The sequence below is a fragment of the Phragmites australis genome, chromosome 4 (genome assembly GCF_958298935.1).
Source record: "Phragmites australis chromosome 4, lpPhrAust1.1, whole genome shotgun sequence".
In the NCBI taxonomy this organism is placed as follows: Eukaryota; Viridiplantae; Streptophyta; class Magnoliopsida; order Poales; family Poaceae; genus Phragmites; species Phragmites australis.
The window spans coordinates 47,091,868-47,107,457 of record NC_084924.1 but is presented as its reverse complement, the minus strand read 5'-3'; the positions used below and the strand labels follow the sequence as shown (position 1 = coordinate 47,107,457).

The 15,590-nt window shown below is 42.9% G+C and overlaps 1 protein-coding gene across 1 annotated transcript; it reads left to right on the top strand.

Moving 5' to 3' along the window:
- Positions 1–7,370: 7,370 nt before the first annotated feature.
- On the top strand, positions 7,371–8,077 carry LOC133914508 (ethylene-responsive transcription factor ERF098-like). Its single transcript, XM_062357606.1, has one exon. It carries the CDS (start codon positions 7,435–7,437, stop codon positions 7,804–7,806), a length of 372 nt encoding a protein of 123 aa, XP_062213590.1. The 5' UTR covers positions 7,371–7,434; the 3' UTR covers positions 7,807–8,077.
- Positions 8,078–15,590: the final 7,513 nt, after the last annotated feature.

Here is a 15,590-nt window from a genome sequence, read left to right as displayed (position 1 = left end):
CTCCCTTGAGGACTTGCTTACCATGAGGCATCCTTCTCAAGGAATACTCGCAGGAGATAGCCTCTAACTTTCAGAAGACTACCCTGCTTATCCCCGCTAGAATTGTTTTCAAGGTTTTCTTAACACCGCATTATTTTTCAGCACACATCATCAATCACCTCAACACATTTCACTTCTTTGTAAGGCAAGTGATTATACTAATAAGTGATTAATTACTCTCCGAGGAGAGATCAAGTGTCTTTGAAGAGAGCAAAGTAACTAACTCTAAGCATACTAGTTGACAAGATTTCATCCAATATCATTATATGAGGTATTTGGAGTATTCTAAGGTTATTATTTGAATATTGCACGTAGTGATTATAGTATGGCTCAATAAATGGGATATAACTAATACCAGCATTTAAAGAGAAACTATTATACAGCATGTATGTATAACTACCAGGTTTTAGTTCATCATTTTATTATATTGCAAACATGGGATCAGCATGATCAAGGAGTTAGGACTTGCCTCGACGAAGGTCAATTCACGATTGGTCTTGTCGTTTAAGTCTCCCGGGTTCTTGATCATTAGGTCTTGCCTTTAGTTCCTTCTTCACGTCCTTGCCTAGATTCTTGGCTTTAAACTTACGAATATGAAGATTAACGACGAAAAGCACACAATGACTAATCAAAGGAACACCATAATAAAACCAAAGGAATACCAAAACGAAAGAAAAAGGATTGGGAAAACGATGAAAGCTAACCTAGTGGGAAGATGATCGACAACTCTTAGCTATTCGAAACTGTCGTATATAGTCTAGCGGGGTTATCTAGTGAATCTGGTTCAAGTTGTTAACCTAGTTGTTTTATTGACTTAAGAGAAAGCCTAATTAAGTCATGATTAACTAGGAGAGCTTCTATTAGCTTAACTACCGGAAAGTGATATCTGCAGTTTTCTACGTGTAGGTGAGTGCATGTGTATCGATATAAATGTACATTTGATACTTATGTCCATATGCATGTGAGCAAGTATACATATATACATAAGTATACCGCTAGGTGGTTAAAACTATATGTGCTTAAGTGTTGAATTAATTATTCTAATCTATAGCACTAACCTAAGATTATCTAGTAATTATTCTTAATTACCTAGTGTTACTTATTTGCCACCTTAATTAAGCTATATTCTATTGCTTTTGTAAAAGCATACATTTAATTAAATATCTGGGTTAACTACTCTTATTAAAAGGGTATATACTTAATTAATTACTAACGCTAAATTATTCTATTATATTCTAATAACTGGTATTTATTTATCTAGCAGCTACACTGGTTAAATTTTTACATTAATTATACTAAGATTAAATATATAGACTTTAACCTGAACTAACAATCTATTCTACACATTAATTAAAAGATTAAGCAAACCTTTAGTTTATCTAAATCTAAAACTATTCTTAATTATCTAAAAAGTTAATCTACACTTAAGCTCAGAGATTAAGTATATGATTATAGCCTAGAACATGATTAAAGGATGACCTTATTCCTAAATATATTTGTCGGCTAGCTAAACGACAAAGTCTATTTCTAGGTTAAAAGCACTGCGACAAAAATAAATACCGAACAAGAAAAATGAAAGAGTTCCTAAAAACAAAAGATTTGGCATGGAGGTAGATCATGATTTTAGAGAAATATTGGCGAAAGAATCATCAAAAACGGAGTTAGGATGGAGGAGATACGGCTTGCGGAAGATTTGCCGGAAAAGGAAAATTCTAGAAAATAAAAGGGGGCACTATTTTGTGGACTTGGTCCACGGGGCTTGTGAACTAGAGTGAGTTGTGAGTATGGTGCCTGGTGGACCGGACTCTGTAGACTGGAGAATGAGTTGGCACATTGCACATATGGACTTGGTCCACGAATCGGTGGGTCGAGGGGCGATTCAGTGCGTGGTCCATCACAGACCAGAGGCCGGTGGATAGAAGACCGGTCCAGCTAGTGGGCCCACATGGTGGCCTGAGAGGGGGAGGGGCTAAAAGATAAGGTCGGCGACGAATCTTTTGGTGAGGAGCTCAGAGAGAGAGGACTAAGAGAGAGAGAGAGAGAGAGAGAGAGAGAGAGAGAGGAGCATGAGAGGGAGATGGCCAGCCGGGGTGAGAAAGACCTCCGACGGGGTCTCACTGGTGGCAACTCATCTGTCACGGGCTGGGCTTGACCGGTGCCTGAGCTGGCGGCGCAGAGGGACCGACAAAGAGGAGAGAGCGTGACGAAGAGGGGGCGCCAGGGGAGAAACCAAGAGGAAGACCAAGGGAGGGAAGTTGTCTGGGCAAGGGAGTTCGCCTGGAGGCGCGAGCCAGTGGTGCAAAGGAGTAAAATAGGTGGTGGTGACTTGAGGGCCGAATCCCTCAGCAGCGGGCTCACCACCAGTGGCCTGAGGCTGAGCAGCACCTTTCCGATGGCGTATGGGTGGTGAAGGCAGCGGGAGGCTGGGTAGCTCGAGCTGGTGGTGCAAAGAAAGGGGCGGGGAGGCCTGATTCGGTGGCCGAGGCAGAGCTGCTGGCTCCAGAGCACAGTGCAACGGTGTTGGCAGCAAGAGATGGGGTGCGGTGGCAGAAGCTGGGCGGCAGGAGGAGATCCGCTAGCACCTGATTTTGCCAGGACATCGCACGTGCGGGGCCACAAGCCGGGCCAGCTGAGCGGTGCGATGGGGCGGGGCACAATCGACAGCGGACGACGACGAGGACATCCATAGCGGGACTTGCTCGATGGTGAATGGTGATCGTGCACCAACGATGTGTGTGCCAGTAGGGCTGTAGGCTGGGTCGAATTGGCGATGAAGGCTGAGATGGCGCGCACAAGCGGCGCCATAGGCCGGGCTAGCTGGGCGGTATGAAGGGACATGCCTGGTGGCAAACGACAACAACATATGTCGAGGCGAAGGGCCGGGTGTCTTGTGATGTGCTCGTGCAGGTGTGGAGAGGAGCAGAGGAGTTGGGGATACGATTCTCATCAAGGATAGTCGTGTTCACAATGACAACGATACAGGGTCTTGGCGAGGGAGCACGACCACAGCAAGGGCGCAGTGCCAGCGAAGAAGGGCGGCAACGTGGTCACATGGTGGCGACACGCAACCGTGTTGTTTTCTGTGGTGACAGAGGGGAAAAGGAGGAGGAAAGGGGCCGGTGCATCCCTTTTTGGTGGACGTAGGGCGGGGAAAGGTCTAGAGCTCCGGAGTGAGCTCGTGGCGGCAGCGTGGTCACATGGAATGTACATGGACGGCGCACGATGTGCGACTTTAGTGTGCGGGTTGGTAGGTGGCGCAAGGCCATGGTGGCATGGCAGAGGATGCAGGTGGGTGGTCAAGGTGTTGGGCGTGTAGGTGTTGTTCTTGTCGTTTGATGACACAAAGGGTTGGGCGGTGAACAGTGGTCTGGTGGTAGCGGTCAGTGGGGAAGGAGAGAGAGAGAGAGAGTAGGATATGGCAGGGAAAAGATCTTGAGGTGGGAGAAAGTATGGTGGGGCTCGTATGGTTGTGAGAGGAGTGAGAGGATAAGATAGGCTTGTCTGGTGCTTTGTGTGAGAGAGGGACTCAGAGAGAGATGGACCGATAGAGAGTAAGAATAGAGAGGGGTTAGTGAGGGAAAAGCCCTTGGGAAAAAGATATGAGGAGAGAGAAGAAGATTTGAGTGACAATTCAAATAAATGTATTTGAATTTGAACTGGGTTTAGGATAAATCAAATTGAATAACTTGAATTTGAATTAGGTTAGGGTAATTCAAATTGAATTTGAATTAGAATTTGACATTATTTTGGAACAAGGATTTAAATTATGAGATTTGAACGTGAACCAAGATTTGAATCGAACTGAATTGAATTTATGAAGTGATTAAACAGGAATGCATTTCATTATATCTCGGGCGATCCGAATTTGTGTTTGAATACAAATTCAACGAGGATTTGAATGAAACTGGGTTTGAATAGGATCTGAGATAAAGGAAAGGTCAGGGGATTATTCTAGGGTTCGATTTGGGCGACGAGCTGGAAATCTGAAATCCTAATAATTGAATTGGATTAAGATTCAACCGAAATTGAACCAAGACAGAGATTCGAATTTGAGAGACATTTAAATTCAAATCTCCACCCAAATATTCAAGAACACCAAGAAACCAAAAATGCAATTGCTCGAGTTAATGCAGGTTTTGAATTTAGAAATTGACTCCAGTGAATTTTTTAATACTTAGTACAAATAATATACATGTATATATGTACATACGATATATACATATACACACATATATATTTCCTGGATTCTATGGTGGCTTAATTAATTATGAAATTTTTAAAAAGGAGTGAATTTTGGATATCTTCTAAATACTAAAACGCAGGGTGTTACACATTTACATATCACAAAGGTTAAGACATCTCATGGATGCGAATCATACATTGTTTAAAACACATAAACCTAACTAGCTATATATCATTGGTCGATCTATGCATATTCTAAAAGGATAAAATGATTGACATCATGGTGACGTCGTCTTCAAAAAGACAAAAATTAATAAAAAAAAAACTTAGGTCAATCGACGTCATCTTTCAAAAATATAAGATGATAGACATCATCTCAGTCTCCTGTGTTTCAGCACAATGTCAACCCAATCATCATCTTCAATTAGCAGCTCACAGTCATCTGGATCTAGCTACACCTTGACTATCTCACATATGAACTAGAGCCAAACTATGTTGCTGTCAAAAAAGGCATTGAAGTATGTCCTGCAGTTGACAAAAATATCTCCATTATGATGAACATCAATGGAGAAATTTTCATCTGATATAACAGAATGGAGAACACGGTTGATGGCATATACAAGGTCTACAGAGGGGGCCTTCACAGCAGTGAAGAAGATGAAACCCACCAGGCTGAAGTTAACGCCAAGCATCCACGCCGTCGAAGCTGCCATAGGGACAACCTCATCTTCCCACCTCCTGATTGCCATGAATTGCATCATTGCAGATTTACGATGGAAATAAGATTGTGCCATCAGTTGTACAGATCGAAGCAATAAAAACCTAACAAACTCTAATTAAACCGCGAAGGAAACCATATGATACTCACCTTGGTGCAGTGAGAGATCTCGCTTCTCCGACGCTGATGGCGAGTGGGGATGTTTCTCAGTGCAGTGGAACACTTAGATATGGCGAGTGATGAAGAAGAATAATCTTCGTCGCTTTATATTGAGGAGAGGCGAGGGGTTATGTGTGGGGTAAGCAAAAAAAACTTAAGGAGACGGAAGGTCAAATTTAAAAATAAAATTCACAGGTCTTTAAAACAGATTTAAAAAAATATATGTGTATGTACGATAGGAACAAACATATTTAAGAAAATCATATGTTAGGTTATTTATAGCTAGACGTCTTTCTTAAGTAGCCATATGAGAATATTTTATTTGTGATGAGTTTAAAAAACCGTTTATTATATATTGTCAGTTTTCAATGATTTTACGGAGTGTCACCATCATCAGTTGTGCTCTAGGCTAATAGCAACCGTGCTTGCAAGTGCTGTGCATGTACATAAATCTGGTTGTACGCGATCCTTTTTTTTTTAAAGACTGGCTATGAATCCATGGCCAGTAAGAGGTATATTCGACTGATCCGTTTACCGGCCGGCTGGCCATACGTACGTAAGAATCAGGACTATTCAACGTCTTGCCTTCTGCCAACTGCCATTGTCAATCAGTGTTTGTGATGGATGATCTTATGCCAACAGCTTTCAGCAACATTTTTTTCTGAAACACTTTTACTTTTCTACTTCCGTATACAACCATACAATAACAACTTTAAAGCGGATTTCCAATCCTGCGTGAAACATATGCAATTGAGATGTTATATGATGCACGCTAGCTAGAGGCATGCAGTTTGGCAACACGTCATCACATATGTTTCCTGATAAAACCATCTTCTGCAAGTGGCCTGCACTTATCCAGGACCTATATGTTGTTTCCCTTGCAAGAAAAATATGGGAATCTCGAACGCGTCTGTCCAGTAGTCATACAACCACATTATGCAATAACGTAACTGAATTTTGAAAGCAAACAGTGTATTAACTACACTCGATCCAGTTGACACGCTTATATCATGCATGCCGACTTTGGTAGCACCGTAGCAGACAACATGACAGCCTGCACGTACGGCACAATAACGAGGCACCTCGATGAGCATCAAGATTCATGCATGCCAGTCTTCTTCCCTTGGATCTACTCTTTATTTTCGATCTGGTGGTGGTGCTTCTTCCCAGGCGCTCATCCGTCTGCGTGAGACCATCAAATTCTCTTTGGAGCGAAGTAGGAAGCTGCAGTACTGCAGCCACGGCTCGCGCGAGAATCCCCGGGTACTGCGCGCGCGTATGGTCTCACGCACTTACACGAAGGCAGGTGCAAGAAGGAAATTATATAAGATCGGTTTCCACATAAAGATTATTGTCTTTATATGATACGTATTCTCTACTACTCTCATATGTATTCAATCAGACTGTTGGATCGAGAAGGAACAGCATGAATCAAGATTTCATAGAGACCTTTCTATAGAGGGTCTCGTATATTTTTCTTCCCCGAACTGGTGGCATTCAGTTCAAGGCTAATCAGTGAGGCGCTTTACATACGTATAGGGCTCGATGGCTAGCTCGATCGCCGCGCGCGCACTCGGTTCATACATGGGCAGTGCAAGTTGATTGGATCACGCCGAGATCGATCGAGCGGGCGCGCGCCGTCGGTGTAGCGAGCGATCGTGCGTCCACTTCCATTCCATCCGTCCATCTACGGGCTAATAATTTAGTCCATCTCTAGAACCCTCGATGCTGGTATAAAAAGAGATTGAACGTGTCCACCTGTTGAGTTGCTCGGACCGGCACGGTGAAAACTCCGGCCAATTTTCTCGCCTTAGTCCGCTGCTCGGCCGCGCCCCCCACGTGCCCGAGATTCCGCTGCGCAGCAACCTCCACCTCCACGACCGATCGATCGCCCTTGCCGCGCCGTCGCTAGCTGAGCGGCGGCAGCGTACTGTCACACAAACATGCACATCACACTGTCAGGGTCATATGTCCGTTTAACATTTCACTTCTGGAGAATCTTTAACTGCAGTTTCTGGCCGGGTAGATTCATTGGATCGATCATACTCACCATGCATATCCTAAGCTTTCTGCACCTATCTGTTTCAAGACGAACGGTAAACCTAGAGGCCGAGTATCGATCAGACCCGCGGTAGAACGGTCAGAAACGTGGTAAAGCACGTCGGGAATGTGCGCTGTGATGATAAGGCGAGGTGAGACATCTACTCGCGCTCGCGCCTCAAGCGTATACCATTACACCGGCGCCCGTGTATAAATAGCCATCCACACATGCACCAGGAACACATATATTCACAACTAGGTAGCGGACGGAGCTATAGCTAGCTAGTGCGTGTGGCATGGAAGATGACAAGAAGGAGGGCAAATACCGCGGCGTGCGGAAGCGGCCGTGGGGCAAGTTCGCCGCGGAGATCCGGGACCCCGAGCGCGGCGGCTCTCGCGTCTGGCTCGGCACGTTTGACACGGCGGAGGAGGCCGCGCGGGCTTACGACCGCGCCGCATTCGCCATAAAGGGCGCCACGGCCGTGCTCAACTTCCCCGGCGAGGCTGCTAGGATGAGCAGCGGGTCCTCCTCCTCGTCGACATCGGCTCCGGCGACGGGTGGCAGGGGGAGGAGCCGGATCGCTGACACGGAGAAGGTGGAGCTGGAGTACCTTGACGACAAGATCTTGGAGGAGATGCTCGCGGAGGACAAGTGCAATAAGAACTAGTGATACTACGAAGAACAATCCTACTTTGCATGGGCCGGCTTGACACTTGTGTTCGCTTCCAGGAAAGGAGACAACTAAGTTTAATACTAAGAAGAATAGACTCTGCCAAACCAAGTGGTGATATACATTGGTTTTCTTATGACGAGTCATTGATAAAATTTAAGTTGAGTTCATTTTGATTTGCATAAGTATATCTATGTATTATAATGCAAGGTTATGATTATAACTAACCGAAGTCGGTGAGAAAAATGGAATTGAAGTTTTCTGTCTCTGAGTTAGGAAAAATGCACTCATCGGATGATCCGGTGTATAGAATTTTGACCACGTCGGATAGTCTGGTGTCCAGAAGAGTTCATGTCAGAGCATTTCAATTCAGAAGGAAAAACTATAGAGTTCATCGGATGATCCGGTGTTTGTGTGAAATGCACCAGAATATTTTTTAGAAGATGCTACAATACGTGTTTGGTGGTTGTACACGCTGGATGATATGGTGTGTATACCGGAGACTTCACCGGAGCTTTTTCCAAGAGATTTTCTCTCTGTAGAAAGAGCTTCTGTACACGATGGATGGTCCGGTGTGTATACCAGAGGTTTTATCAGAGCATTTTTTTCTCTACTTAGTGAAGAAAGGCTTTCTACGCATCAGATGGTTCGGTGCTCAGAATGAGTGTACACCGGATCATCTGGTGTTCACGATTTTTTTGTTATGAGCTTTCAACTGAGAATCTTGATTATGACTAATTGGAGATGGAGTTGGAGAAACTTTTGTGCTTGTCTGATGATGTGCAGGTGATGAATGTGACTTGATAATCGACAGTGGGATGATCGGGGCTAAGCGAGGTGCTTGGTGCCGGACGATCAAGGAGTCCGAGTGAAGTAAAGGGTGATCCTAGCTGTATATGTGGAGATCAAGGAAAGCGTGAGATGGTGGATGAAAACAGCATGTTAACAAAGTCAAGCGAAAGAGAAGCTGATGCAAGTGATAAGGCGGTCCGAGGGATCAGGAGCGAGAGAGACTTGTTGGCAGTCAAGATCGTAAGATGGAGTACATGCGTCGACATCAGATGGTTTGCTTAAGGTGTAAACAAGTGGCATTGAGTCACGCTTCGAGAATCGTGCAAGACGGTTTTGCAATTTGGCTTCAAAACCGTGGGAAGTTTGGAAGCGCGCATGGTATCACCGCGAAGCTTACGTTGAGATGAAGCTACGACATGAAGGCACCATGATCGTTCGACGGACGAAGAAAAAGTTGAATGATAATGCGCTCGATAGTAGGTAAGAGTGTATTGGAAGATAGAGGTATTTTGGGAATCTAAGAAACTTAGGGGCTAAGTAATCTCCCTAGGCCTATAAATAGAGGGGGACAATTGTGTGAGTTTGAGTGAGCTAACCATTTTGAGAGTGGTGTGCTAGGGTTTTAGAAGTGAGAGAGAGGAGTGCGTAGCCTATGTGTTAAGTGAGAGTTTTGTATGTGAAAATATTATGTAATCCATCAAAAGTAGGGTGTTCCTTTGCAAATAATGAAGATTATATTTTCTCTTATGCTTCTGTTCATCTTCTTCTAGTTTCCATCTCTTGTCTTCGTTGATTGTTTGCAAGTTCTTCGGTATTTTTTATGATTTTAGTTTTTGTTGACAACCTAAAATTTTCTATCGTGTTGGAGTTATTTTTCTTATTTCTAGAGGCATATGAATCACATATGAGCTAGTCTTGAACCAACCCATGCACCTAGATCTGTCAATTTAGAGAATTTCTTCACCCGTTGCCTGGATCTAAGTGGTTCCAGTTCAAGTTACAAGTTTTACGACTATGACTCTTGAAATGGTGTTCTATGGAACCTAGGGTTCAATACCATCAATGGAAGCCAAGTTTTCTTTGAAATTTTTTATTATGACTTGTTTCTCTCTTTTTTTTTTTGCTTCCGCTTGTTGATTTGAGGCGCTTTGGGGTGAAAGATTAGGATATGCCATCTAAGAATTTAGTGAGGCTCCTATTCACCCCCTTGTAGTCATCTTTTTGGGTCCTATAATTGGTATTGGAGCCGAGTTTGATCATTTGTTGACCTTAACTAGTTTTGTGATCCATAAGTGATAATGGAGAGACATGGGAAGAATCTGTTATTTGAGGGTCGTGACTTTTTATACTGGAAGGTGCGCATAGAGACTTATCTCTTAAGCCAAGAAAGTGCTATATGGGAGATTGTTGACTCCAACTATGAAATTCCTATTGTTCTTACTTCTCTAGCCCAGATTAAATAATATGGAGCCAACAATAAGGTTAGAAATATATTGTTCATTAGTCTGAGTTATAATGAGTTTGATAGGGCTAATTTACACACCTGTTTTTACTCCTCCTTGAGTGACTTGGTGCTGGATTCCTAAGAAGTTTCTTATTTACCCCAACACTGAGTACCCTGAGATGCATCTTGGTTCTCCATCTTCACCCCAACGGAGCGACTGAGTACATCACATTCGGGGATGATAGAAAGGGTAGAATAAAGGCCAAAGGTATGGTAAAAGTAAGTGAGAGTTTTACTCTCAAAGATGTGCCTTTTGCTGGAGCATCTGGGATACCATTTGCTTTCTGTATCTCAGCTGTTGGAAGAGACTTGGAAGTGTGCTTTAAGTGTAATGCTTTTCGAGTTCTTGATTCCTCGAGCACTTTGATTTATCAGATTTCTCAAGTTGGGAGAGTGTTTGGAGCCGATTTTTTAGTTTTATGGCTCTTCTTGGTGTTTAATTGCACAACCTTCTTTTGAGATTTGGTTGTGGCATAAGAGGCTAGGACACATGAGTTTTTATTTGCTCAATTGAGTGCCCTTGGTTTGATCTGAGGATTGCCCAAGTTCAAACTTGAGAAGAATCTTGTTTGCGCTCCTTGTCAGCAATGGCAAGATGGTTGTCACCCCTCACCCCACCAGCAGAACTTCTCCATATGGACACTGTTGGTCTATCCCAAGTTCATTCAGTAGGTGGATAATGGTATGCACTTATCATTGTTGATGACTACTCTCGCTATTCTTGGGTCTTCTTTCTTGTAAGCAAGGATGATGTGTATTTACACTTTTGGAGCTTAGCTTTGAGATTATTCAAGTAACTCCCTGGTGTATTGAAAGCAATTCACAGTGATAAAGGCACAGAGTTCAAGAATTCTCTCTTTGATATTATCTGTCTTAAATATAGCATTGAGCATCAATTTTCTGCCCCATGTGTTTGTCAGCAAAATGGTGTGGTTGAAAGGAAGAATTGAACATTGGTTCAAATGATTAGGACAATGCTTTATGAGCATAGGACTCCTAGGAGTTTCTGGGCAGATGCTATCAGCACAGCTTGTTATATCTCAAATCAAGTTTTCTTGCACTTGATTTTGGGTTTGACATCTTATGAGTTGCGCTTTGGGAGGTAGCTGAAGGTTTCACATTTGAGAGTTTTTGGCTATCGTTGCTTCATCCTAAAGCGTGGCAATCATGATAAGTTTGAGTCATGTTCTTCCGATGGGATTTTCTTAGCCTATTCGATTCATGGTCATTCTTACAAGGTTTATAATCTTGATACTAACACCATCATGGAGTCCCGTGATGTGACCTTTGATGAACCAACCTCTTGTTCTAACCTTGTTCTTGAGTGTGTAGATGATCAAGAGATGAGTAAAAGCATTTCTATAGATAGTGACCTTCTAGCTCTCGGTGCTGATGAGGATGATTCACTACTTCCTGCTATCACATCGGCTTTAGAGCTAGCTCATGCCTTTTCAACACCGGCAAAGGGTCCTGTAGGCTCTACCTTCATTTCAGCTGCTTTCGAGTCTACACTAGTAGTGTTTGAGGGAGAGACTTGCTCACAGCGTGAGGTCCTCAAACACATTCAATGGAGACATCCCCGCAGATGGTTATCGGTGATCTCAATAAAAGGGTAATAAGGTCTAAATTGGTAAATAATGCTCATTTCATAGATTATGCATTTGTTACTTCTTTTGAGCCCTATGATGTTGAACACACTCTTTCTGATTTAAATTGGGTCAATGCCATGCATGAAGAACTTGAGAACTTTGAGAGAAACAAGTTTGAGTCCTTGTAGAACCACCTCTAAATATCCATACCATAGGCACCAAATAGGTTTTCAAGAACAAGCAGAGGGAAGATAGGTTTGTAGTAAGAAATAAAGCTAGACTTATGGCCTAGGGCTTTACTCAGATAAAGGGATAGATTTTGTAGAGACATTTGCACCAGTAACTTGATTAGAAGCCATTAGAATCCTCCTTATATTTTTGGCATCCAAAGGTTTTAAGTTGTATCAAATGGATGTCAAAAGTACTTTCCTAAATGAATTTATAGAGGAAGAGGTCTATGTTAAGCAACCCCTGGTTTTGAGCACCTCAAATACTCACATAGAGTAAACAAGTGTGATTTTTCGACAACGTGAGCGACTTGACCCGACACTCACGATCGTCACTCCCCACTTAGTTACGCATATACCGCACTTAGGGGCATAATAGCAAGTTCATATATATTAACATGAGGAGGTACGAAAATAAACTTGAGTGGGTTACTTAGTGAAGTTGACACATCTTACTAAACACTCTTAGGACGTTGTTTAGGCTACTTAATTAAACCAGGCTATGATACCATGCTGTGAGGAACCGTCTAAATAGTATTCAAATTAATCATTAAGTTGATCATTTACTTAATCACAACTTCAATGATTAACCCGAATACCGCTCTGGTAGTCCTGGCACGTGTTTTGTGCCTAAGATCGGAACACATGCCTTCCAACATTTAGCATCACAACATAGCTTAAGAAAAAGCAAGTAATTAAAGTTATATTACAAGTTCTTAAGCATCATGATTTACAACAGTTTACAATAAAAGATAAACTACGCGACAGAACAAAATCTAACAATACAAAAAGAAAACTAGGCGGAGCCATATGCTCTTAGGCTTCACCCAAAAGCACGCTATAAAAGAGTAGGATGCACTACTCTTGCCCGCGCACCAACATTAGCGAACATGAAGTAGCCAAACACGACTCCTCCTCACCTGTAAAACCTATAGAGCAGCTAAGTACAAAGGTACTTGCAAGACTTAATCCATATAGAGCACATATAAATAGTCCGACTCCAAGGATTATACATTGAGCCATTAGAAAAAAAAATACCACAAGGTTAAGTAACTTATTATGCTTAAGCAAAACATGACACAACTATGTGAGCATCTACACTAGAACCCCTATATCAAACTATTCCGTAACCAACAACATAATATAACAAATATTGTAAATGGAACCATAATAGACCAACAATAGTAATGACCAACCACCTCCCAACATACCAATCATCCCATAATCGTGACTCTACGACCGATGCAGATAGATAGAAGCTTGCTCAAGAACCGAGAGTATGGCAATTCGAATTAATTTTACACCCTGCAGGGGAGTACTCTTGGACCCACACAACACGAGACCACCGCCCACATGACCCGTCAGTCGCGAGCGATGATTCACGTATCAACCGTTCACGTACCCACCCTGAACCTTTGTGCCCCGGTTGAGTTAATGTGGAGTCCATCTAGATCTCGTGCGTACAACGACTTACCGGCACAACCTCAGGCACCCCTAACAGCATCCCCGCTCACACCTCAACCACAGGGTCAAATGAACGTGGCGACTTACGTACTTGGCTTACCGTTCCAATATGCGACATGTGGTGAGTACGAAAAAGTGCTAAAGCCAACAACACCGACGGACGGTGCTTAAACGACGCAAGTGGTCTATAGTGCCCGAATTCCTCTCCCAGCCTACCCATAGGACTTTCCTCCGGAGCAGATAACACCTGTAACACCGCCCACATCTCGTCTCATACTCACCACTCATCCAACCAACACCGTCGACATTGTCATTGTGAACAAATAAATAAACTTAAAGCTCGCGAGCGATGGAACATACCACCACTCAACTTCTACCGGTGATCTATGCATTACTAAGTATGTCGCATCACTTTTGAGTTAGGCATCATCACGTTAAAATCCGGCTACTAGGGCTACGGATCATCAACAATATAAGATATAGAGGTAATGCATTAACATAGATTCTACCCATATCTCCCGATAAATGACTCATTAATATGCAAACATACATAAAGCGTAATTTATCAATTTAGACATATATAATCCAAACTAATAGGTACAATATTCTTATATGCTTTCCTTGCTGCTCTTCTTCAAAACGAGATCAACCGCAAAGCCTCCTCGTGATAACACGCTACTCTCTGGTTCGACGATCGCTAAAGAAAATAATGCATCGCAATAAGCCTGATGAAATGCTACAAAATATGCTTAATAATGCATGAAAATATTTTCCTAGTTAGAACAAGTCATAAGAATACTAGAAAAATTGGTTTCACCCATTTTGGGCTTGTGATGAATTAATGGTGAATTAATGAAGCTTTAACTTAATTAATAAATCTCATAAATATAACTAATTATTTAATAGTTGGAGACATTTTTAATAGGTATATTAGGTTATTATGAAACCAACAAAATTGTTTCATAATTTTTGGAACTACATATAATTTATTATGAATTTTACAAGTTTTAGCCAATAGTAAATTGTGCTGAAAACGGTTCTACTGAGTTGACCGCGGTCAGACCGCCGGGAGTCGCGGTCAGATCATCAAAAATCACAGTCAGACAGCCGGCGTGCAGAGAGGTTTGGGTTCTGGCAGTCAGACCGACCCAAGGGGGTTGAACCCCTGGAACGACGGTCAGACCGCTAGAAGCGGCCGGAGGCACTTGGTGAGTTCGCCAGTGATGATTCTGGTGATTCAAGTGGCTTTTGGGGTGGGTATTTTGGACCTAGAGCATCCTCTTGACCTCCTATACTGTGTGAGACAACAAGCACACGCCGTAAACGATCGAAACTCGATCATTGCCTTAAATGCTCAAGAACACTAGAACTTCACAACCTTAGCTCCAAATTCGAAATCTATCTAACCAAAACATGGATTCTTGACACGTATGCCTAGGGGACTTACACAAGGTGCTTTGCTGAGGTTGAGGACTGCTGGGAGAAGGAGGAAACGATAGAAAATCGAAGAATTCCGGTGTTCCTTGTGCTTCAACCAAGAACACCAAAAGACATCAAATTCGGCTCAAATCCTTCGGAAAAGAGCAAACAAATTGGAGGGATAGGAAGCTTATGAGCTAAGGATCACGATGGTACCATATACTCACCTCAAATCCAAGTTCTTGTGGGCGGATTTGAGTGAGGAGTGAGAGAGAGCTTGAGAGGGAGAGATGGGGCAGCTCCCCTGTGCTTGAACGGTGGAGAGGGAGCATGGGAGAGTGAGGGAGGGCAGGTGGGGGCTGCTCCAAAGAGAGATGGGGTGGTTGGCCCACCTGGTGGGGCCCACGTGCTAGATAAACAAAGTATTTCCAATACGATTTATATTCTTTTCTCTCTCGGATTATTTTCTCTCATCCGAATGACTGTAGATAAATTGCTCTAGAGTTAAAAAATAAAATCATACAAAATTTTCATCAAGTACAGGGCAACCATCGTCTTTGATACAATCTGCTTGTATGTACACCGAGCCTCTTGCTATATAAAGGGGGGAGGGTTGAGCTTGTAAAGGACACGGGAGAGAAGTTCATCTAACTCATAAGAAAATACATATGATATATGACTGTTATCTCACGAGGCTTGAACCTAGATTATTCTTGGTTTCTTGAGTTCCTTCAGCACACACGTACACCAACAACCACTGGAAACGTTGATAACACACCCATCGTC